Source organism: Rattus norvegicus, chromosome 14, assembly GCF_036323735.1.
Source record: "Rattus norvegicus strain BN/NHsdMcwi chromosome 14, GRCr8, whole genome shotgun sequence".
In the NCBI taxonomy this organism is placed as follows: domain Eukaryota; kingdom Metazoa; phylum Chordata; class Mammalia; order Rodentia; family Muridae; genus Rattus; species Rattus norvegicus.
Window position 1 is genome coordinate 1487750 of NC_086032.1, and position 22895 is coordinate 1510644.

The window sequence follows — 22895 nt, forward strand, 5'->3', positions numbered from 1 at the left end:
GAAGAGTAATGTGAGGGGACCACCGGAGCCCAGCAGTTGAAGACCTAGCTGTATGATTCGGGAACCACAGCTCAAAATAAATGCACGGCAAACCAAAAACCCCAAACTAACTAATATAATCCTAAAATAAACAAACTAAAGAAAGTTTTACATGATTCTATCAACTGATGAAGAACTATTTGATAGCATTCAGTATTAACTCAAGATGGAGCACCTTAGCAATAAGAAATACAGTAAATTTCCTCAACTAGGTTAAAAAAAAAATCCTATGAAACCACAAGAGATGACATCATTCTTCAGCCTCTAGAAGTCCAATGTGCTATCTCCTTACACCATGAAGCAACCCTATGTTTTGTTGCTGTTGTTTTGTTTTGATTTTTGAGATGGTTTCTCTGTATAGCCCTGGCTGACCTGGAACTCACTCTGTAGATCAGGCTGGCCTCGGTCTCACAGAAATCTGCCTACTGCTGCTTTCTGAGTGCTAGGATTAAAGGTGTGCACCACCACACTGGGCTGTGGAATCATTCTATTTGTATGTTTATTCGTTTTGTTTTTTAAAAAGACTTATTTATTTGTTTGTTTATTAATTAATTATGTATATAGCATTCTTCCCGCAGGCCAGAAGAGGGCATCAGATCTCATTATAGATGCATATGAGTTACCATGTGATTGCTGGGAATTGAATTCAGGACCTCTTAACCTCTGAGCCATCTCTCTACCACTGGAAGGTGAAACTACCAGAACACAATACACCTTACAGTATATTCCAAAATGAAGTGCTTAGGCATAAATCTAGTGAAATATGTATAAAATTTATGTGCTGAAGCTTCAGTCTTTTGTATATATGTGCAGGTGCATGTATATATGTGTGCATCTGTGTGGAGGTAAACATTGGAGGTCAGCTGATCAGTAGATCTCCAGGAGATTCACCTGTGTCCACTTACCCAGACCTGCGGTTACAAACATAAGTTCCCATGCTTGGCTTTTCACTTGGGTGCCACGGAACAAACTCAAGATCTCATGCTTGTGAACTGTTTCCCCAATCCCTAGAAACTTCAAAAGTTTGATTAAAGAAGTAAAGTATCAAAATTAATGTGAAGATTTAAAGTGATTTTGAATTTTTTTTCTGAGGCCGTTTCATGTAGCCAAGGCTAGCCTTCAACTTACTGTATAGCTAAGGATCATCTTGAACTCCTGATCCTCCTGCCTCCACCTCCCACGTACTAGGATTGCAAAAATGTATGTACCACACTATCAGGTTTTATGTGGAACTGGGAATTGAATGCGGATTTCAGGCATGGTAGGGAAGTACTCTTTTTTTTCTTTCTTTTCTTTTCTTTTCTTTTTTTCCTTTGGAGCTGGGGACCAAACCCAGGGCCTTGTGCTCTCTAGGCAAGAGCTCTACCACTGAGCTAAATCCACAACCCCTGGAAGTACTCTTACCAACTGAGTTACATCCTTACCCTAGAAGACTCACAAATTTTAAGATACTATTTTTTCCAACTTGGTATATAGATTTAGAAAAATCCAAGTTATACCAGAAAGCTATTCTATGAATCTTGAAATCTTGACTATAAAGTCTATGTGGAAAGACAGAATACCCAGAATAGTCAACACAATTCTGAGAACAGAAAACAACATTGATAGACTGACATTATCATCCTCAAGATTTTCTCTAGAACTACAGTGGCTGATCAGAGAAAATCCCTGGAAAATTAAAAACAAGTAGATCTCCGCAAATATACTCAACTAATCCTCAACAACAAGGAAAGACAATTCACAGAAAAAAAATGTCTTTTCACAAATGATTAAAAGCTCAACATCCATATGCCCATGTGAATCTAGATCCAGACTTTAGAGTGTTCATCAAACTAATGATGAGCCTAAACTCAGAATCTTTAAAGGAATTTTAATCCAGCAACATGGCTGCTCTAGCCAGGGATCATATCCAAAGATATGCAGATACACCCTGGATCACAGTATAATCTGGATGAAATTCAGACACACCCTTAATACACACGTTTAATCATTTACAATGAAGGAAAGGTTAATTTGTAGAAGGAAGCAGCCAAGTTCAAAAGTGTGTTTAATCGATGGGCAGATAAAGTGATGAACCAGAGAAAGATCTGACAGAGTGAGTCAGAGAGAGGAAATGTCCAACTCACATGAAAACAGCAGAGGAAGAGAGAGACTGCTTAAGAGCAGCAAGAGAGAGAAAAGATGGAGTGGTGAGGTGGTGTGTGTGTGGCAGTTTGGACAGGACAGTTTTATAGACACAGGTCGGAGACAATTGAAGACAGAAAAGGCCAGAGAATGAGAAGGAGCCAGAAGATTAGAACAGATTGCCAAAGTTAGTGTGAGGCCAAGCAGAGCAATTCAGTCAGAAGCCAGGAGAAGCCAGACTGAATCAGATAGCTTGGAAGATTAGATTGTAAGGAAGCTACAAGTTTCCAGGCCTAGACCTTGGGGTAGTTAGTACAGAGAAAGACACTCTCTGGCCTCAGCCAAAGCTGGGTATTCACGAAGCTTGGGTACAACTCTCATCTCATCCCTTCATTCGAGGAAATAAAAGCAACATTTACATTTACAAGAATCCAAGAACTCCTAGACCATGGCCTGAAATAACCTGGGTGATCGTGGGTTTAAGGATGAGGTTTTAGGTATACCATTCTATGAAGAAGACTGTAATAAGTTGGGATTATTAAAATGCTGAACTTCTGTTTTGCCGTATGTATTACTAAGAGAATGAAAAGGCAAGCCACACTCTGGGAGAAAATACATGAAAAATCCACTTCTGGACTTACATCCAAAATACACATGAATATATTCCTTTTTGTTATTGTTGTTTGAGACATGGTGTTTCTATAAAGCCCTGGACTAGTCTAGAACTCACTGTGCTTACTGTGTAGACAAGCATGGTCTGGAACTTGAGGGTGATCCTCTTGAATCCGCCACCTGAATGTTGAGTTATAAGCCTTAGACCACGTTGTGTGTGTGCGTGCATGCATGCATGCATGTATGTAATGTGTGTGAACAGGTATCTATTTGTGGATATGTGCATATAAATGCATGTGTATGTGAATGCAGGTGTCTACAGAGAGCAGAGGCATTGTAGTCCCCCAAAATTATAGGCAGTTATGAGTTTAATTATAGGGAGTTGCAGGCTGAACTCAGGTCATCTGAAAGAGCAGTAGTTGTAATTATTTTTGGCTATTGAGGCATCTCTCCAGTCACACACACACACACACACACACACACACACACACACACACACACACTATATATATATATATATACATATATACATATACATATATCCATATCTACCCTTAAAACTAAGCAAGAAAGAATGTCGACCAAGAGCACCTATGCACCTTAGGGGCATGGAGAAAGTGCCGGTTTATTTTTAGGACAGAAGGCAAAGGGGGTTGCATAATCTCTGTGCTCTGATTTTTTTCACGGGAGTGGATTAGCATTCCTGATTAAAAAAAAAACCTCTCACATTTAGCAAGTGCATGGCAGAAGAGAGGACCAAGGGTCTCTCTGTTGAGAGTACGTACGAAAAAGAATCTTCATGGCAATAGATCAGGGCTAGGAACATCAATCAAAACTTATGTTCAATTCTATACCAGTATGGTGCTAAATGTGATATACCAACTGCGTATGCACACGTGGGTTAGCACACATGATCTTCCTTTGTTGGGTGAGAGGAGATTGGAGCAATAAAGACTATAACAATACTCAGATCTTAGCTTCCAATAGAGCTTTCTAATAGATGGATCAGGGTTTCTTAGAGAAATGATGGGTTCTAGTACTGGGTTAGGAAGCATCCCAGAGAAGTCTGGGATTCCTACAGTGATGAAATGTGTTAGAAGACACAGGAGCCAGCTGAAGGACCAGGGCTAAAACAGTTTGCCTTCCTGGGTGGGAATATTTGTCTGAATACAATAATACTGGGTTGCAACCTAAAGCAGAAAATAAATACCCATGAATCTAGACATAAATAAATTATTAAGCAAATTACTAACTGAGTACAAATTTTATAGATGTTTCACTCCGAGGGAGTATGCCTCGAATTCCCAAGTATGATATGAGCAACGACTTCCTTCAGAAAGCAAAGGACAGAAGATCAGGTCAGGTGACTTCCGGTGGTGAAAGTGACACAGTACGGTGGGATGGAAATGGTTTCCTGGTTTTCTGGTAGACCCTGTGGCAGCACCCCACTGTGTTGCAGTGGAAAGGCTTCTAGCCTCTAAAGCCCAGTGACCCAAGTCTGATCACAAGAATGACATCAGAACAATTCCAAAACCATGACCCTTGCTAGCCAGGTTTCTCTGTCAAGGTCATGGGAAAAAAAGCCGACAGGACAAACTTTCTCGGACAAGAGGGGTCTGAGGAGATGTGACAGCTGAACATCCTGTGGGATTTGGGATAGCCTTCTAGGACAGAAGGAGAAAGTAAAAGCTAAGGAAATCTCAATCAAGCGTGGTCTTAACAATGTTGTCAGTCAGTGCTGGTTCATTAGTTGTGGCAGCTTCATGACACCAATGAAAGACGTCAAGATGGAGAAACTTCTTGTTGGTGAGGGCTATACAAATTTGGCTCAACTCTGTAAACCTAAACCAGTTAGAAAAGAGACTATGACGTACTACTGAGATGGCTCAGTGGGTAGGAGTACTTGTCACTAACTTGTGAAGTGAGTTTGTCAGTGTTGTCTAGGGCTGTGGGTGGTGAGGGTGAAGGGTGAAGGGTGAAGGGTGACTGCAGCATAGTGGGCTCTGCTGGAGCACCTGGTGCTGTGAATTAGGTTTACACAATTTCAAATAGACACCAACAACCACATCGTGAGGACAATGGATTAATTCTGAGGTTCTAGAAGGCACTCAGTTTTTATTTAAGTCTATCAGGAAGGTGGAGGAAGGGCAGAGAAAGCAATGACTTTCTTTGACTGAAGTTAGACCTATGTATGTAGGAGAGGAAGTCTGGGCAGCAGATAGGGACAGCATCCACATCTATCAGAAGAACGACTGTGAGTACAGGCAGGAAGTGAGCAGTGCAGGACACTTCGACACAACCTGGTGTGGTGGTTTGAGTAAAAGTTGGCTCCCATAGGCTCACACATTTGAATGCTTAGTCATCAGGAAGTGGCACTCCTTGAGAAGGATTAGGACGTTTGTTCTTGTAAGGATAAAGTGTGTCACAGGTAGTTGGGCTTTGAGCTTTCAAAAACCTAAGCCTGGCCCAGTATGGTTCTCTCCTGATGCCTGAGGATCCAGATGTGAGATTCTTAGCTACTTTTCCAGTGCCATGTCTGCCTGTGTGCCACCATGCTCCCTGCCACAATGGTAGTGGACTAAACCTCCAAAATGGTAGGCAAGCCCCAATTCAGTGCTTTCTTTTCTAAGAGTTGCCATGGTCATAGTGTCTCTTCACAGCAGTAGAACACTAAGACACTGGGATGGGGGATGGGAAGACAGAAAGACCTTTTCTGAGGCTGGAGAATAAGAGGCTCACAGGCTCTCTCACAGGCTCTGCAGCTGTGTGAGAGCTGTGTGCAGATGAATATGTATGATGTATGTGTATGATTTGTGTCTGAGATGCAAATGGTGAGGTTGTGTGTGGCATTTTTGATGGTGTGGAACAGACAATAAGTGTAATGCATGGTGTGTGGTCTGTGCTATGTGTGTTGTGGTGAATTGTAGGTGGCTTACCTCTGGTGTGTGTGTGTGTGTGTGTGTGTGTGTGTGACACACACGTGCATGTGTATGTCTGTCATGGGTTGTAGGGTATGTATATGTGTGTGTCTGTCTGTCATAGGCTATGGGATGTGTGTGTATGTGTGTGTGTGTGTGTGTGTGTGTGTGCGTGCGTGCACACATGCATGTGTATGTCTGTCATGGGCTATGGAGTATGTAATAGGTTTGGTGGAGAACTGGAGATTCCTGATGCTCCTTTCTCTATTTCTGACAGTACAATGAAGATTGAGAACCACAAATGACCACTTACCTCTGTGACCCCCTCCAACAAGCCATTGTTCCTCCCTCTCCTCTCCAATGAGCCTGTCATCATTCCCTCTCTCTGAACTGCTCTCACCCCGTGTGCCCCCCTCTCAGAATGGCCTGGGCTCCTTGCCTCCAATCCTGACTCCTCTAGTCAGCCTACCTTACTGGTCTCGCCATCCCCACAGCCCTCTGACAGCCCCAACTATTCCTGGCTCTCCATTCAGCTGCTCCTGTCTGACTGAAGCTCTCTCTTTTGTGGTCCTCCTCTTGCAGGCCTAGCTTCTCTACCTCACTCATCTCTCTTAGCCTCACTCTTCCTCCCTCCCCTCAGTGTCATGCCTGGGTACTTTATGCAAGGACCAAGTTGTGACTAAACTTGGTTTTTGCCCTGTACTCTCATGGCTGTATATACTATACATTTGGTTGATGAGTGGAGGCAGGCTCTGCCTTGGACTTGAAGTATCTGTACAGAGATCTCTTGGCAAGTGACCATTACCACATGGATACAAGCTATCAAGATGTTCTCAGTGGTCACCAACCCTGGCCCTGCCTCTCCTCTCTGACATTTTCACATCTTTACCATGGGTGGTCGAGGCATCGCAGCATTCACAGGCAGAACAAGAAGTTTGGAAAGCACAGAGTTACCTGTCGTCTAACACTTTCTAACAGCAGTTTTTGTATGGCTGAATTTCCTGGCTTTAGGCACAGAATGACCTACCACCCACTCAAGATAGCTCCCTTCCTCCATTTTACTCCTCATTCTCTCCCTCTCTCTCTCTCTCTCCCTCTCTCCCTCTCTCTCTCTCTCTCTCTCTCTCTCTCTCTCTCTCTCTCTCTCTCCCCCCTTCCCTCCTTCCCTTGTTCCCTCCTTCCTCCCCCTCTCTCCATTCTTCTCTTCCTCCTTGGTCCCCTTTCTTTGAGACAAGGTCTTGCTGTGTATGTATCCCAGGCTAGCCTCGAACTTGTGATTGCCCTGTGTGGTGGTATGAATAAGAATGGAGGGGAGGGGCTGGAGAGATGGTTCAGAGGTTAAGGAGCATTGACTGCTTTCCCTGCGGTCCAGAGTTCAAATCCCAGCAACCACATGGTGGTTCACAACCATCTGTAATGGGATCCCATGCCCTTTTCTGGTACGTCTGAAGACAGCAACAGTGTACTCACATACATAAACAAACAAACAAATAAATAAATAAAAATAATGGAGGGAGAGATGATGAGGGTGGGAGAGGGAGGAAAGGAGGGAGAAGTGCTGTGATTGGGATGTAAAGTTAACAACAACAACAACAACAACAACAATAATAAAGAATGGTCTCCTAGACTCATATATTTGAATGCCTGGTCACCAGAAAGTGGCACTATTAGGAGGTGTGGCCTTGTTGGAAGAAGTGTGTCACTGGAGGTGGGCTTTGATGTTTCTGAAGCCCAAGCCAGGCCCACTATGACTGTCTCTTCCTGCTGCCTGTGGACCCCTATGTAGAACTCTCAGTTTCCCAGAACCATGCATACCTGCATTCTACCATGCTTCCTGCTCTGACAACAGTGGACTGAAAGCCATTGAAACTGTAAGCCAGCCCTGACTAAATGCTTCCCTTCATAAGAGTCACAGTAGTCATGGTGTCTCTTCACAGCAATAGAACACTGACTAAGACACCCTGCCTCTGCCTCCTGAGTGCCGGGATACAGACATATCCTGTTGTACCCGGCTTGTTTGGAATTTCTCAGAGGTTCCCACAGGCTGAGACTCAGGTAAGAGAACCACTTTGCCTTGAGACCTCTTCTGAGCTCTTGGGCTGTAGCTTATGGTCAAGATCGTGGCCCCCAACCCTGGCTCTGCCTCTCTTCTCTCACATTTTCAAATTTCCACAGTCACTTGTGTTCTAAACTTACAGCACACGAACCCAGCTGGACACTCAAATTTCTATCTCATGCAAAGCAAACAGATTCTAGGTTCTCTGTCAGGCCCAATCCCACAAGGAGATTCTGTGCTTAGTTAATTAACAATTCACTCTTGTTCCTGCAGAGTTCCAAGGCAGTGTCTGAGGAGATTGGAACCTGTCTGTGACTCTGCAGGAAGCTGTGCCTATTAGGTCAGGTTGTAGCAATGAGCAGAGGACGTTTCCAGTTTCTTCCTCCCAACCTGCCTGCCTAAGTGAGCATAGCACTTCTGCCCCCTAGTCAGCTTTGTACTGGTAACATGAATGGTCCTGTTAGGCCAGAGTCGTGCTTCGATTGGACATCACAGTGTCTTGGCCATTCATGAAGACAAAACAGCCTATGAGGGTGGAAGGCTGGGGAAGGATCAGCCAGAGCATACAGGTACCTGGCCTCTGCGTGTTTCACAGTTGTGGAGGTAGCTTAGGTGATAGATCTTCAGGTTTAATGTAGCAAAATTCAGGTACTTCGTGAAAACCTGAAACAACAATTAATAACAGCATGAGTCAGAAATCCAGATGTTCAAGGACACATGGACAGAAGAGAAGCGTACCCCAATGGTCCTGGAGGAAGTGCCACACACAGGCAAGCACACTGATAAGCTATAGTTAGCACTCATGGGTGTGGACATGCACACAAAGGTTCAGTCTTGTGGGGCAGGAACATGGATCACACACAAAGGGACATGAGTTATATGCACAAAGATGAATGCCTCGGGTATAGCCCATACACCCAGATAAACAGAGACACACAGAGATTCTTCAAATCTCTGTGTGGCCATGGCTGATGCCTCTGGATAAGCACAGCGCACACACTCAGATTAGCATAGGGACACAGCTCAGACCTAGACTTGTCAAGAGGCATGGCCCACACAAGCATATGACTAGAGAGAGATAATTGCACGCAGATGAGCAAAGGCGTGCGGGGAGGTGGTGAATATGCAGACACAGTGGGCAAAGCCGTGGGAAGAGCTGTGTGTTGAACACCTTCCAGCACTCACATCTTCGTCTTCGCTCGTGAAGCATGGACCATCCAATTTATTCACTGCCATAATCACAGCCACAACATCTTTGCCATTCATGATTGGCGTGGACAGAATGTTCTTTGTCACGTAGTCGGTGAGCTCATCGGCAAATGGGCTGAAGTGAGGACACTGCAGTGGGAAGAGAGAGGTTACCGCTATCGTTGGCAGCCTGGTGCTCCCAGGTCTTTATGGAGGGAGCACCTCTGCTTTGGCGGCCACCATTTAGACTAGCACTGTGATGTCAAGTAGCCTTACCTCTGAACTCAAGACACAGTCTCTGGGCAAAGAGAGTTCACCCTGTTCCTGGGGTTCTATAAAGTTCACCTAACTTCTGATTCCTAAGGAGTCTCCCAAGTTTTCCAAATAACCCCTAGAAGGTCTTCGAGCATCTGTCTACTCTTGGGCAAAGTTGGCCTCCTCTCTGCTCAAGCCTGCCCCACTGCCTACCCTCATAACTTTTAGCCCAGGTGGCTGTCTTCTACCTCCAGCCCCCTCCAAGCCTGCTGCACACTCTTCCTGGAAAAATAAGTTTGACTGCATGAAGGATGGACTCTGTTGTGGTTGGTGGCTTGTTACAGGACGCTATCACCAAGACAAATTGGCTGGAGAGCTGCAGTTGAGAGTTCCCTGTGTCTTGGGATCTGACCACTAACCCTATGCTCTGCCGATGTCCACCATGAGACTTTGTGACACAGTGAGCTTTGCCCATCTCTGGGCTCAGGGAGGGTTTGAGGAGAGCTTAGAAAGGGCTCCTACATCCCCTACCCCAAGATATAAAAGGAATCCTGCCTCTGACATTAGTGTCACCCCTGAAAGGAACAGGTTATTTAAGCTAGGGTCAGGGTACTAAGTTAGAGCCGGGTAGCTCCTAACAGACATGGCGCTGCCTTCCTCTCTGCTTTCTGATTATTCTTTTATTTACATGAGACTAAAGTGCCCTGGCATAGTGACTGAGGCAAAAGGCTGTGACTTTCTCTTCAGGTTCTGTCTCAGAAAGTTGGAGCACCTTTATGTCTTTCCCATTCCTGTTTGGTGAATGGAGGACGACTATCAATGCCTTTGACAGGCCCCACTGTTAACAGACTTTATTATGTGTCCTGAGGGCCATGTTATCTTGAAGCCCAGTGATTTGTCGTAATTCTCCATAGCTCAGGCCTATGGGCAGCTTGAAAATTTCCCTGCTGGCATTCCGTCTCCATGGTAGCATGTTAGCAAGGTCACATTTTAGCTATAGGAACCTACTAGGAGTCTGAAGATTGGGCCATCCTCTCTGTGGGATGGAGGTGGCTAAAGTCAACTCTTCCTCTTCCCTCTCTCATTCCTGGAGAAGCAGCCACCACCTGGCTGCCATGTGGCACTAAGATAGAGGTAAATCAACATATGATGATAGTGGAGAAAGAAGATGAGCAGCAAACCCTGACAGAGATGACATTACTCGCATAAGCATTAATATCTTATCGCAGAAGATTGCCAACTATTTCTGGCTAAATCACAGGTACAAGGCTCTGTTCACATGGTATATCCCTCCGAGGAAGAGATTTACCTGGATATTCTTTTCTCTTGGCATATCCTGGGTAGCTCCCCATGGTTTGTCACTGTGATCATTGGATACCTGGTGGTTGGCACACACCTATCTCCTGACCAACCACTGGTGATAGCGGCTAATCTCGATCTGCAGGTTACTTCTACAGTAGTCTTGAAGCACTCACTACACCAAGGCATATCAAGGTGTTTCTGCACAGAGCAAGAAATTGCCTTTGGATGGTATACATAGATCTTTACACACCCTCATATGACGCACACAGATACACATATTTGATCCTCAGATGGGTCACATGGTTTTGCATATCTGACTCTTAGATCAGTAGTTCTCAACCTGTGGGCCATGAACCCTTTGGGAGTTGAATGACCCTTTCACAGGGTTTGCATATCAGATATTTATAATACAACTTATAACAGTAGCAAAATTACAGTTATAAGGAGCAACAAAAATAATTTTATGATTGGGGTCATCACGACATGAGGAACTGTATTAAAGGGTTGCACCATTTTGAATGTTGAGAACTAGTGCTCTTAGATGAAGTACATTTGATCCTCCAAAGAAGCCCACAAATCTACAGATGTGACTTTCAGAGAGTGTGCAAGGCACAAAAGTCATACTTGGTAGTTGTCTCATTTTGATTTTCTTATTAACGTGGTTTTTACCACATTTCAACCCCCACTTGACACCTAACTTCATTGCTCATCTTTATCTATACATTGTCTAAGTCTCATTTTGTAAGTAAAGCTGTAGATTAGCCTGGGACCTCCCTATCTTCTGCTCTTGACCTGATCTCTCCACTCCGGAACATAACTTAGTCATTGCTGTCTCTCCACATTTCCTTCCCCTGCTGGGAAATAACTGTGACCAAAGCCATGGTTTTAAAATGCTCTCAAACCCTTTATTTTGCCATGTTCTCTTCTCCATGGCATCTGACTTCCTGGGTTTCCCGCCTTCTTGATGAGGTCCCCAGTCTCCCTATCAGGTGCCTACTGTTGGCCCCAGATGTAGAATCACAATCTTTATGTTGTGGTAACATCCTTCAACCTCACCTATTCCTGGGATATCAAATACCCTCCTCGGGATACTCTAGTATCTTCACCCAACAGGCTATGCCCACAGGATCTTAGTATCATTATGGTTAGGATCATATCCTAACAAGACAAGACTCTTAGGAAAAGGGTAAATAAGTGTTAGAGTCCAGGGCCAGAGATCAGGTAGAACTTGGGCTTGGTCATCATGGTAGGTCTGGCTCTGTGTCCCTCTGCGAAGCTGCTTTTGAGTGAGATTGTTCTGGGGATATCTATGCCAAGTCTGACTAGCAGTTTCCCTTTTGAACTTCCTTCTGTGACTCCACCAGTAAAACAGGACTATAGAGCTCCCTGAGACAAATCTACTAGCCTTAAGCAAATCAATCCCTCATAACCACGTTTCTACCTTTCCTTGATTTCCATTTTCCTGCCATTCACACATGTGTTTCAGTAAGTCAAGGATGCCATGTCTTTGGTTGGGCCTTCAAATGCCCCCAGGAGCTCTTCATCCTCAGCCTGGCCCTACAAGCCCCCCATGTAGAGAGTGTCTCTTCAGCCTCTTGGTCACCTCTAGACTTCTAGAGGCTAGCCCTTCTATGTATGTGATGTAAATTTGCATTCTACAGTGAACACTGACATGTAGCCCTGCGGCTCCCAGACTCCCTCCTTGTCATCCTGTGGCTTCGGGAGCATCTGCAGGCTTCCTCCTGCTTTTCTTGTCCATTCCTGTCTTCTCAGGGCTTCTTTGCTCCCATCGTTTCCCACTTAGAATATCTGACTGCTTTGAAAGTGGGCAAAGGTGATAAGTACTCAGGCCCTGGAGACTGAATTGAACTCTTCAGTGCCAAGATATAAATGCATATGCAACACAAATATGGTGGACTCCTGGGACACTTCTTGACCAGAAGACTTCTCCAAGATCCACTTCTCCGTGCCCATTGTCTAGGCCAAGATCCTTTCTATTCTGCTGACCCCTAATCGTCGGCATCCCTTCTTTACCTCAAACATCCCTGGGTCTCCTGAAGCCATGGCCCACACAGCCAAACTTCTTTGGTAGCTGGGAGAAATGTATAAGTCAACTTTGTTTACTGGGGAACTTGCTGTCCCTTTAAATGCCTTCTGCATTACTCTAGACTGTTTCAGATGAAGTCCTCTAGAGAAGGACACACAGAACAAGGTTAAAATAATCAAACCTTCCAGCCCCTTTCTGGATAACCCAAGGTGAACAATGTTCATTATTACTCCATTATAATGCTATATTCTCCACCCCAGAGCCATTCCCAACCACCTTTCCTGAATATACAATGCACAAGGAGGCATGATCTTGAGCAACATCTGTTCAGGGATGTGCTGGATCCTCAGGGAATATAATCTTTCCAGTAGAAATATACGTGACATCAACCACAAAGCTCCTCCTTTCAGGGACACTGTTTTAGTAGTAATCCTGATGCTACCCCTTGTCTGTTATGAACAGTAAGTCTCTCTGCACTCTTGCTGTGCTCGGGACAGAACCCCAAGGCCTTTTGCACGTCAGACAAGTGCTTTATCACTGAGTCACAGTGCCAGCCCCTGCCTTTACTCGTCCATTGTTTTGAACGTACCCCCATCATATCTGGCTACATAACCTCACCGTGTCTTGTACTCAGGATTGAGTCCCAGTCTGGCTCCATGGCTGAATGGAGCCCCCCAGTGAGAAGCTACTGCAGGGGAGGGACCAGGGATACATAGTGTCCTGGGTCAAACCTTCTGTGACATTTAGGAGATGACAAGTAGGAGAAGGGGTGAGCTGTGTGTGCAGAACTAGGGGTTCTCATGTCTTTGGTAAGGATAGGGGCAGAGAACTCTAGAGACCCTGAGCTATGGTCTGATTTCTGTTCTGAGGATTTTGCTGTGCTATGGCATAGCCTTGTCCTTCCTTCAGCCTTTCATATCTTTGTACCCTGTTGTTCTGGCTATATAGGCCAGGCAGGTACCAGTGCTGCTCAGTAACACTCATCCACTCACTGACTCATCCATCCACCCGTCCTTCTACCCACTCACCCATGCATTCACCCCTCACCCATTTACCTGTAGTCATTTACTCACCCAGCCTTCCAAATGCACATCTATTTGTTTGCAGTGGAGGCCATGGTGCTAGGGAAAAAACTGACTTGAAACAGACGATGCAGAACAGACTAGTCTTTAACATACAGAAAGCTGTATGCCCCTGCCTCCTAAATGCTGGGAGTAAAGTTGTGTGCCACCACACCCAGCATCAAACTGATTTTTATCGGTTCCAGTTCGCCAATTCTACTTTTGGGATTGTCATTTCTGAGTGAGGATCCCTCACAGAACCTGTGCTCTATTTCTCTGATCTCCTCTCGCAGATTAAGATTAATGTCATCTGATCAGATGTAGATACCCATTAGCACCAAGATTTGCAGATAAAAAATGTGATCAAAGGGCCCTGCGTTATGTTATCTCATTGAACATTACCCCCAGTTCCCAATTAAAGGAAGACTTTGGCTTTTATTTCTCTGTGTGATTATGTAGTCTCTCTCTGTCTCTCTGTATCTCTCTCTGTCTCTCTCTGTCTGTCTCTCTGTCTCTGTCTCTCTCTGTCTCTCTCTCTCTCTCTCTCTGTGTGTGTGTGTGTGTGTGTGTGTGTGTGTGTGTGTGTGTGTGTGTGTGTGTGTATCTATGTTGTGAACCTGCGATTTTTCTACCTTGGATTTATAAGAGCTGAATTTTTAATTGGCTTAGAGATAAACGAATCCTCATAAATTGAGTACACCTAAGCTTGCTAAAAATACGTTAATCCAGAAGCTTTTTCATTCACATGATTTAAATGAATCTTTGATCAATAAGCTGATTTAAAACTTGTTGGTAAAACATAATTGAAGTCTTCAGAGTGGTCAGCATGTTTTCCTCTGGGTTCACTGCGTTATGTAGGTTTGACAGAGAGGGAAGCCTTAAACTGTAAAGGTATTGGTAGTGTAGGTCTTTGATGAATGAGGCTAATATCATTGGCCTAACTAAACCTAACATATATTTCGTTGTCAACATTAAGCATAATACAGATCTACCTTTTCCACTGTCAGATGATTGAGATCACAAGTTACGGAATTGTGATTCAAGAACATGTGCACACAACATGGAAATATGCCCATTGCCCCTGAGTGTCAAAGCATAGCACATTCGGGGTTGGGGATTTAGCTCAGTGGTAGAGCGCTTGCCTAGGAAGCGCAAGGCCCTGGGTTCGGTCCCCAGCTCCAAAAAAAAAGAACCAAAAAAAAAAAAAAAAGCATAGCACATTCATAGGGCATTTCTTTAACAAAAAGATGAGATGACCCTCAGAGGCAGAGGAAAAGTAGATCTGGGGGAGAGAGGAGGAGGGGGAAGGCTGGAAGAGGGGGAGGACTGGGAGGAGCGGAGGGAGGGGAAAGTTGAGATGTACTGAAAAAACCAACAAAACAACAAAAGATGAGCCTGACACTAGACTGACATCTCAGTTGTCAAAAGCAATTTAGATTTAAGAGTGAAAAATAAATAAATTAGGTAAAAGTAAGCAAATAATTAATTTTGAATTTTCAATGTAATTCCAAAATTACACTATACTATCAGAAATTAACTGACACTCATGTGATCTCCAAGTCATCCCTGAGTAATTTAAAACACCAAATTCATCGATTGCTCTATGAGGAAACGTGTTTCTGGAACTCCTTCGCTGGTGAGATGGTTCCGGTGGTAAAGATGCTTGCAGGAGTTTGAGAGATGGCTCAGCAGTTAAGAGCATTGACTGCTCTTCCAGAGGTCCTAGTTCAATTCCCAGCAACCACATGGTAGCTCACAACCATCTGTAATGAGTTCTGGTCTATATGCAGATAAAGCACTCATATACATAAATAAATCTTTTTTAAAAAAAAGATGCTTGCTAACAAGCCTGGCCACCTGAGTTTGATCCTTGGAACTCACATCTTGGAAGGAGACACTAATGCCTACAAGTTGTCCTCTGATCTTCACCATTTGTGGACATGCACTCCTGCATAGTTTGTGGGTGTGTGAACATGCACTCCTGCTTGCATGCAGATGCACATACACAATAAATGTTTTTAAAAGTCTCACAAAGTCTGAGTACATGGTAGACAGTTAAAATATTTTATTTCATAGGTTAGCTCTTTAGTTCAGCAGAAATTAAAGTAAGAGTAAAATATCTTGGTTATATGTAGTTTTACCTGCAAAGGATTCCAAAAGAAAGGACTTTTTGTATGAGAAAGAATTTTGTAGGAAGACTAAGGGCTAAAGAAGTCTGTAGGTTTCTGATAGATTAATCTTACAAATGAACTTTGTGCCAACGAGTGGGTTTTCACTAAAACATTGATAGATTTTCCTAAAAGACATCATTGTTATGAAAACATAAAACCAGAGAGTAACCCACAGTGTTAAAATAACAAATTTCCAGAACTATTGATTTGATTGGTAAAAATTTTCAAGAGGTTAGTGTTTTTAGTTCTGAATCATTTTCTACCTACAGCTTTCCCGCCCTAAAGTTTTTGTTTAAGTTCTTAAGTAACATGGTGACTGACTCAACGTTTCCATCGACTCTGATGACCCCCACCACTGCCTCAGTTCTGACTGGTATTGTAGCCGGGTGCTAACATCGTTTGTTTTAAAGGTCCAGAATGAAAGTTTTTCTTTGGGGATTTCCTTAACGTGTTTGGACCCTGTAAACCAGACAGTTTCACCAAGCCCCTGTTCAAGGCAACTGATCTTGGTTTGCAGCCTCGGTAGCATGATGTACACACATGCTGTACAAATGCTGTTTGTATGTCCTCCTCCAGCATCTCATGGCTCCCATACCATTCCACCAGGCACCTACAATGCTGTTCTTAATGGCTTCCTGTCAAGATGTGACCAACTTTGTAGGATCTTTCTCTCTTTTCATAATTCTCTAGGAAACAGAAGTCTTACATTTTATGATGCCAATCTCTCTCTCTCTCTCTCTCTCTCTCTCTCTCTCTCTTTGTGTGTGTGTGTGTGTGTGTGTGTGTGTTTGTATATATTTTAGTTTTATATTACATAGCAAAACAACTTTTTAACAAGGTTTGTTGAGATAGGGTCTCTTCTGCTCTACGTAGGGCTGTCTGTCCTGGAACTCACTCTGTAGACCAAGCTGTCCTTGAACCCAGAGATCTGCCTGCCTCTGCCTCCTAAGTGCTGGGAATAAAGGTGTGCGCCAACACTTCCAGTGATTTTATGTCTTATTTGAAACATTGCTGTATCGTAGATATTTTTCTAGGTTTAAGAAAACTTCCTTAAGCTCTATACGGCTTATAGAAATTTGACAGAAACAGAACACATTTTTATAAGCAATGATGGAAGCTTTTCCTTTTTCCTTATTTGGGTCCTCCAAAATTTAAGAAGGACCTATAGATACTTCAGTTTTCTTCTGATCCTGTGATTGTTTTGCACAGGGTCAGTAAAATGTATTCTTATAGAAGTTGTCTTTAAACTGAATGACATGTTTTAAATTGTGCACAGGATTCTGGCTTTGAGGGCCCTCCCTTTACAATTTGCAAGTTACAGAAGTAGGTCTGCTGCCCAAGGGGTTGGGGAATATAGTTATATTTAGTTTCTACCTCTGTTTGGCTTTCTTGCTTCAAGGTTCCTATGTCCGAGATTATTTATAAGAGAAATAATTTCTCTAATTGTATTTGTGTAAGTCAAATTTGATAAAAATGAAACTCACCTAGCAAGTCGTTTTGAAAAAAAAAATCAGTGTTACTAAAAGAATTACATCTAAAGGAAAATGAAATATCTATTGTCATACTATAACTGTTCACTGCCTTCTAATTCTTTTGTCTACCTGTAGATTAGACTAGACTCTGGACTCTTTTTTTTCTCTAACATCTCAAAACAGATTTCAATTATTGAGGTCAATGATTACTCTTTTCTGGAGCTCTATGAGCTAGAGTTGTACAACTTGATGAAAATTTCAAATATAGTCTTTAAAATGGTCTGATGACGCAGACGGAGGCAGAAAGAGAATGGAAACTACAGTCAGAATAAGACTGTATCGTAAGACTCTGACCCTTTAATTTTTCTTTGCTTATGAGAAGGATGATGATATTTGTTAAGATATACAGATAGCCAATGGCCAGTTTGGATAATTTGACAGAATTTGACCCTAGAAAACCTTTTCTTTACCCAGTGAGAGACTTTGGCAACATTGCCAAGACAACTTTTTGCTCAAAAATTACACAAGTCACCCTTTTAAATGGTATCTCCTTGAGTATAGGATGTTATGTGGTAAATTTGCTCTAGACCAGCTATTGGTTCGATGAGGAAACGCCTGTGCTGTTGTCAAGACTATGCTGTTTCCAGATTTCTCCTCAGGAGTTAGAACCCAGCTACATAAAACAAGGGAGAGGCTCAGGTACCATAGTAGGTCCCAGAAACTCCTCTGTGGTCACATGACTCGTTTCGTTGGTTCCCTCTCGTCTCAGTTTGTGTAAAATGCTGACTCCGAACAGCATTCTGCTTTACTCATAGACCTGTACCTTGTTCAGTGGTTTTGAGAAGCCTCGTCCTGTAGCAGAGGGGAACAAATACAGAAACCCCCAGACAGAATGCAGAGAGAGAGAGAGAGAGAGAGAGAGAGAGAGAGAGAGAGAGAGAGAGAGCCCTAAAGGATGTCCATCAAATCCCTCCCTTCAGAGGGGTTGGGGAGGAAAAGAGGAAGGGAGGGAGGGAGGGGGAGAGAGGGGAGAGGAGGGAAAGAGAGAGTTTGGAATACTCAGTTCAAAATCCATCGAATCCCTCCCCTCAGGGCACAGGAAACTGTGGAAGAGGAGATAGAGTGTAAGACCCAGAAAGGATGGTGGACACCAAGGAATGCCTTCTAGACATAACAGGGCTGGAACACATATGAACTCACAGAGACTGTGTCAGCATGCACAGTCCTGTGTGGGTCTGTTCCTGAGCGGGGTCCTAGAGCCGAAGGGAAAAGAGGACACAGGCCTTCATCCCTAACCCAGAAACTATCTCCAATCGATAGCTACTTGCGAATGAAGAATTATTTTTAGTTTTCTCCAAGGGAGCCTCACTGAGGAAACAAACCATTCTAGAGGGTAGGCCCCATACCCAGCAGTAGATGACCAACAGAAAATGAACTCAACAGCTTAAGTCTTAAGTGTTAAGAACTTAACAGTGTTAAGTCAAAATATATTTTTTTTAACCTTGTAGATCCTTTGCATGTATATCATGACTTCCAGTTCTGTATTTTTATGGGATTCCTGTGTGTGCAACACCTGTGTCTGGCATCTACATGCATTCTTTGTGCCTTTCCTTTGGCCCTCACTCTTCTTTGGTTGTTTTGTCCCTTTCATATCTAGGTTACTGTATTTCATTAAAAATAAAATAATAAACCTTTCTCCATTAAAAAAAAACCATGAAATGGAAGTTGTCATATTATTGTTAACAATACTTTGTAGAGGGCTGGAGAGATGGTTCAGTGGTTAAGGAGCACTGACTGCTCTTCCAGAGGTTCTGAGTTCAATTCCCAGCAACCACATGGGGGCTCACAATCATCTGTGATGGGATCCGATGCCCTCTTCTGGTGTGTCTGAAGACAGCTCCAGTGTGTTCATATAAATAAATCTAAAACACTAAAAAAGAAAATAACAAACCAATACTTTGTATTCCTTATTTTTTTTTTGGTTCTTTTTTTTCGGAGCTGGGGACCGAACCCAGGGCCTTGCGCTTCCTAGGTAAGCGCTCTACCACTGAGCTAAATCCCCAGCCCGTATTCCTTATTTTAAAATTGTACCTGCTGTCTGTCAAGAATGGATAGAAGTTCAGCTTCTGACAAAATGACAGTTGGCCCAGTGAGGTAATGGCTATCACCTGAGGAGGTGGAGCTTAGTGATAGTGCATGCACCAGTCCTGAGAGCTTGACCCTCTGGCTTTCTGTTGGTTAAATATGACTGAAACGGTCTTGACGCTAGCTGTCAGTCTCCTTCTCTCAACAGCCAACCAACTGACCCATACACAGCCAATCAGTACAGGTCCCTCTGAGCATCAAGGGATGCAGTGTTAGTTGATCAGCAGTAATGTTAAAGAATGTTCTTGATCAGAGGGGAAAATATAAAAATTAATGATTAAAGGATGAATAATTCTTGTTAGATCCAAGAAATAATCTAGGATGTAACGAAAGTTTGTGGGAGTGGAGAACACACTCATGTTTGCTTCTCTGAGATAAATACTTTTTTTTTTACTTTTTTTTTTTTATTAACTTGAGTATTTCTTATATACATTTCGAGTGTTATTCCCTTTCCCGGTTTCCGGGCAAACATCCCCCTCCCCCCTCAAATACTTTTTAAAAAGAGATCTTATTCAAGATGAGTTTTCTCTGTATAACTGCCCTAGCTGTCTCGAAACTTGCTCTGTAGACCAGGCTGGTCTCAAACTCATAGAGATCCACCTGCCTTTGCCTCCTGTGTGTAGGGATTAAAGTTGCATGCCACCACCAAACATAAATACTCTCTTGAGAACTTTCCAAAGACCCCAGAGATATTTCTTCTGCCAAGCTTTCTGACCTATGCAAAAGCTTCTATAGCAAAAATCTATTTTTTTTTTGGAGCCTGGCTATTACCATATAACCCTGGTTAGCCTAAAATCAGACCGGCTTCTAGTTCAGTGATCTGCCCCCATCTGCTTCCAAAGTTCTGGAATTAAAGGCGTGCACCACTACACCTACTCAGTTTATCTCTAGTGGTCCTTAAGATTGAAACAACTCATTTAACACACTCAGAAGAGAATGCCTGTCCAGCATGGGTGTCTCTACCAGTGATCTGCTGCCTTCGATCCCTAAGACCAATGAACTTTTTATGGAAGCAATTTATTTTTTTCTCTTTTGGCTTTGAAATCTACCACTTGCCCCCAACTTCCTTAAATATGTTAATAGTTTGCCAGGACATGGGGATTCTCATTGGAGTGATTTGCTATTGTTAAATAAATATCATTATTCGTTGGTGAATCTCTTTCCACTTGTATTTTGGGTTGACGTCATATGTGCTGTCCTGATCTCCTCCATGCTAACACACCTCTCTGGAAGACAGTTAGGGTAAATGATCTTGCTATTTTGTTGAATTATGACATATGGGGAGCAAAACAGAGAGCCCAGCATCTATCTCCCAGGTTTTATGGGGTTTTGGATATATGGTTTTGAAATACTAGGGCTTATTCTGCTCTGAACTGGTTACCAGAGATATTGAGATGAACCTGAGACCTATTGAAATAACTGTCTTTCAGGTTTTAGCCTCTGTTCCTAGGGGAAGGCGGTGACACATATGAAGAAATTATAGGGTCCTGAGACAGATGGGTCTCAGGCATGGATTCAGGCTCTCTGTTCAGAGGTATGTTCTACACATGCCAATGCTACCACATTCCTTACAGGCTGGATATGTGAACATAGTCTCAAGCAGACTTTCCCTCCACAAAGCCACACCCTGGGACATGCTTCTGGTTAGAGGGGGGCAAGAAGATGAGGTTTCAGAGATAGGCATCACATCAGAAATGTTAACAATCTGATACAATCAATGCCAAGAAGATATACTCATGGCTCTGGGGAGTCAGTTTCCCATACTTGCTAACATTTGCTCTAGGCAGAGTTTATTTGTATTCTGTTTTATGATCATGTCTCACCTGTGTGCATGTCCTATTTATGTTCATGTTCTGCCTGGGCTCATGGTCTTCAAGGCCTTCCTGTATTCATGGTGTACCTGTACCTATGCTCATTGTTTATTTTTGCTTAGGGTCTATTTATGCTTAGTAACAGTCTGGTGTAACTACTGTAGCTACATGGTGAAACAAACATCATTTCCCCAGCAAAACCTGGAGATCAAATGTGTCCAGGTGCAGTGAGTGTCTATGTGCAATTAAAACTTTGTATCAACCCTGTGTTACTGTATCTACCGCACTATAGAACAACATGGATTGCAAGGAAAGCACCAAGTGTGTTGGGAAGATTGTGTTGATTGTTTCAGTTTCTTTGTTGAAAACCTGCATGTGAACCCAGAATCCTATCCCTGGAGATGCAGAGTGTCCTAGTGCCACTGGTGGAAATCTGGATTTTGCTGACTTTGACAGCAGTTTACAGAATCACCACAATAGCAGACATGGTATCCCTGCCTCTGGGGATGTATCTTTTAGGCTACAGAATGACTAGAAACCTTGGAGAGGGGGCTGCAGGACACAGGTGGACCTGGGAATAGGATTAAGAGCAATGTTGCAACTTGATCTTACCTCAGAGAAACATCATTACTCTGGTGTGGATCAGGGCAATTGGAAGGAAAGAACCTGCCCCAGGCTCAGGGCTTTGGGTAGGCATCGGTTTGAGGGTTGCTTGAAGGTGGGTGGGAGGGAGGAAGAAAAGGGCAGAGCAGGAATGAATGAAAGAAGGCAGGAGAATGCGTGAGAAAATGAGGAAGGGTGGATAGACCAAGAAGCCTAGAATATTAATGTTCGGTCACAGTCTCCCCTATATACCAAATGTCTTGCTTTGTTGGTAATTTATGCTCCATTTGGCTCATGGATGACCCATTTCTTTAAAAGGAAGCAAAGTGAAGACCAAGATAATCCTGCAGATTATTCTATTCAGGTCGCCAGTGGGTGCCTGTTTATAACAGATAAGTGTAAGAGGATTGCAGCACCCTCCCGCCCAACCTTCCCACTTGGCCAGGAGTGAAGGTAGCAGACTGCTTCTGGGGAATCTGTCCAGGAGGGGACCCTCTCCTCTTTTGGGATTCCCTCACTGTATGTGGTTGATCTATGTAGCAGGTGCTGAGGCTACCTGGGTACCTTGGGAAAGAAAGAGGAAGAGAAACAGAACAGGCAGGGGTGGCAGGAGGAAGACTGTCCCCCAACCCTTCTGAGGAGCTCTCTAAACTGTAAAATACATTTTTGACCCTTCTCTGAGCCTCCCCGGCTGTTGTCACACCCATATCTAGTGGGTGCCTCACTCACTGTCTCCCATGGTGCTTTCCACCCACAGGAGCTCTGTCCTGGTTATACCTGCCACAAACCAGCAGCTTCCATGAAGTCTATCTCAATAAGTCCATTCCCATCCTGGACCCTGAATCTCTTGCAACTCTATCCCTGCCCTCTCCTACATCCCAGATCCTCTGCCTCCAGGACCAGTGTGGTTCCCTTTGTGGGTAAAGTTGCTTCTGCCATGCCTGGATGTTTGGGGCATCTGGCCTCTCTACACCAGCCCCCGCCTAAGTGCTTCAACCTCTCTGCAGATAACCATAATCATCACGGAAGACTCTTCATGTCTGATGATCACTGAAGCCGCCCCGGGTCCTCACAGTGCTTATCATGCATAA

At 43.6% G+C, this 22895-nt stretch overlaps 1 protein-coding gene across 1 annotated transcript in view; it reads right to left on the reverse strand.

Annotated features, from left to right (window-relative positions):
* Positions 1 to 22895, reverse strand: part of Pde6b (phosphodiesterase 6B) — a 43134-nt gene that overhangs the window by 19448 nt on the left and 791 nt on the right. The window contains exons 2-3 of the mRNA NM_001106024.1: positions 8935 to 9087; positions 8323 to 8412 (exon numbers count right to left, since the gene is read on the reverse strand). Of these exons, the coding sequence (NP_001099494.1) occupies positions 8323 to 8412; positions 8935 to 9087 (243 nt within the window). The remainder of the gene's footprint in view (positions 1 to 8322; positions 8413 to 8934; positions 9088 to 22895) is intronic.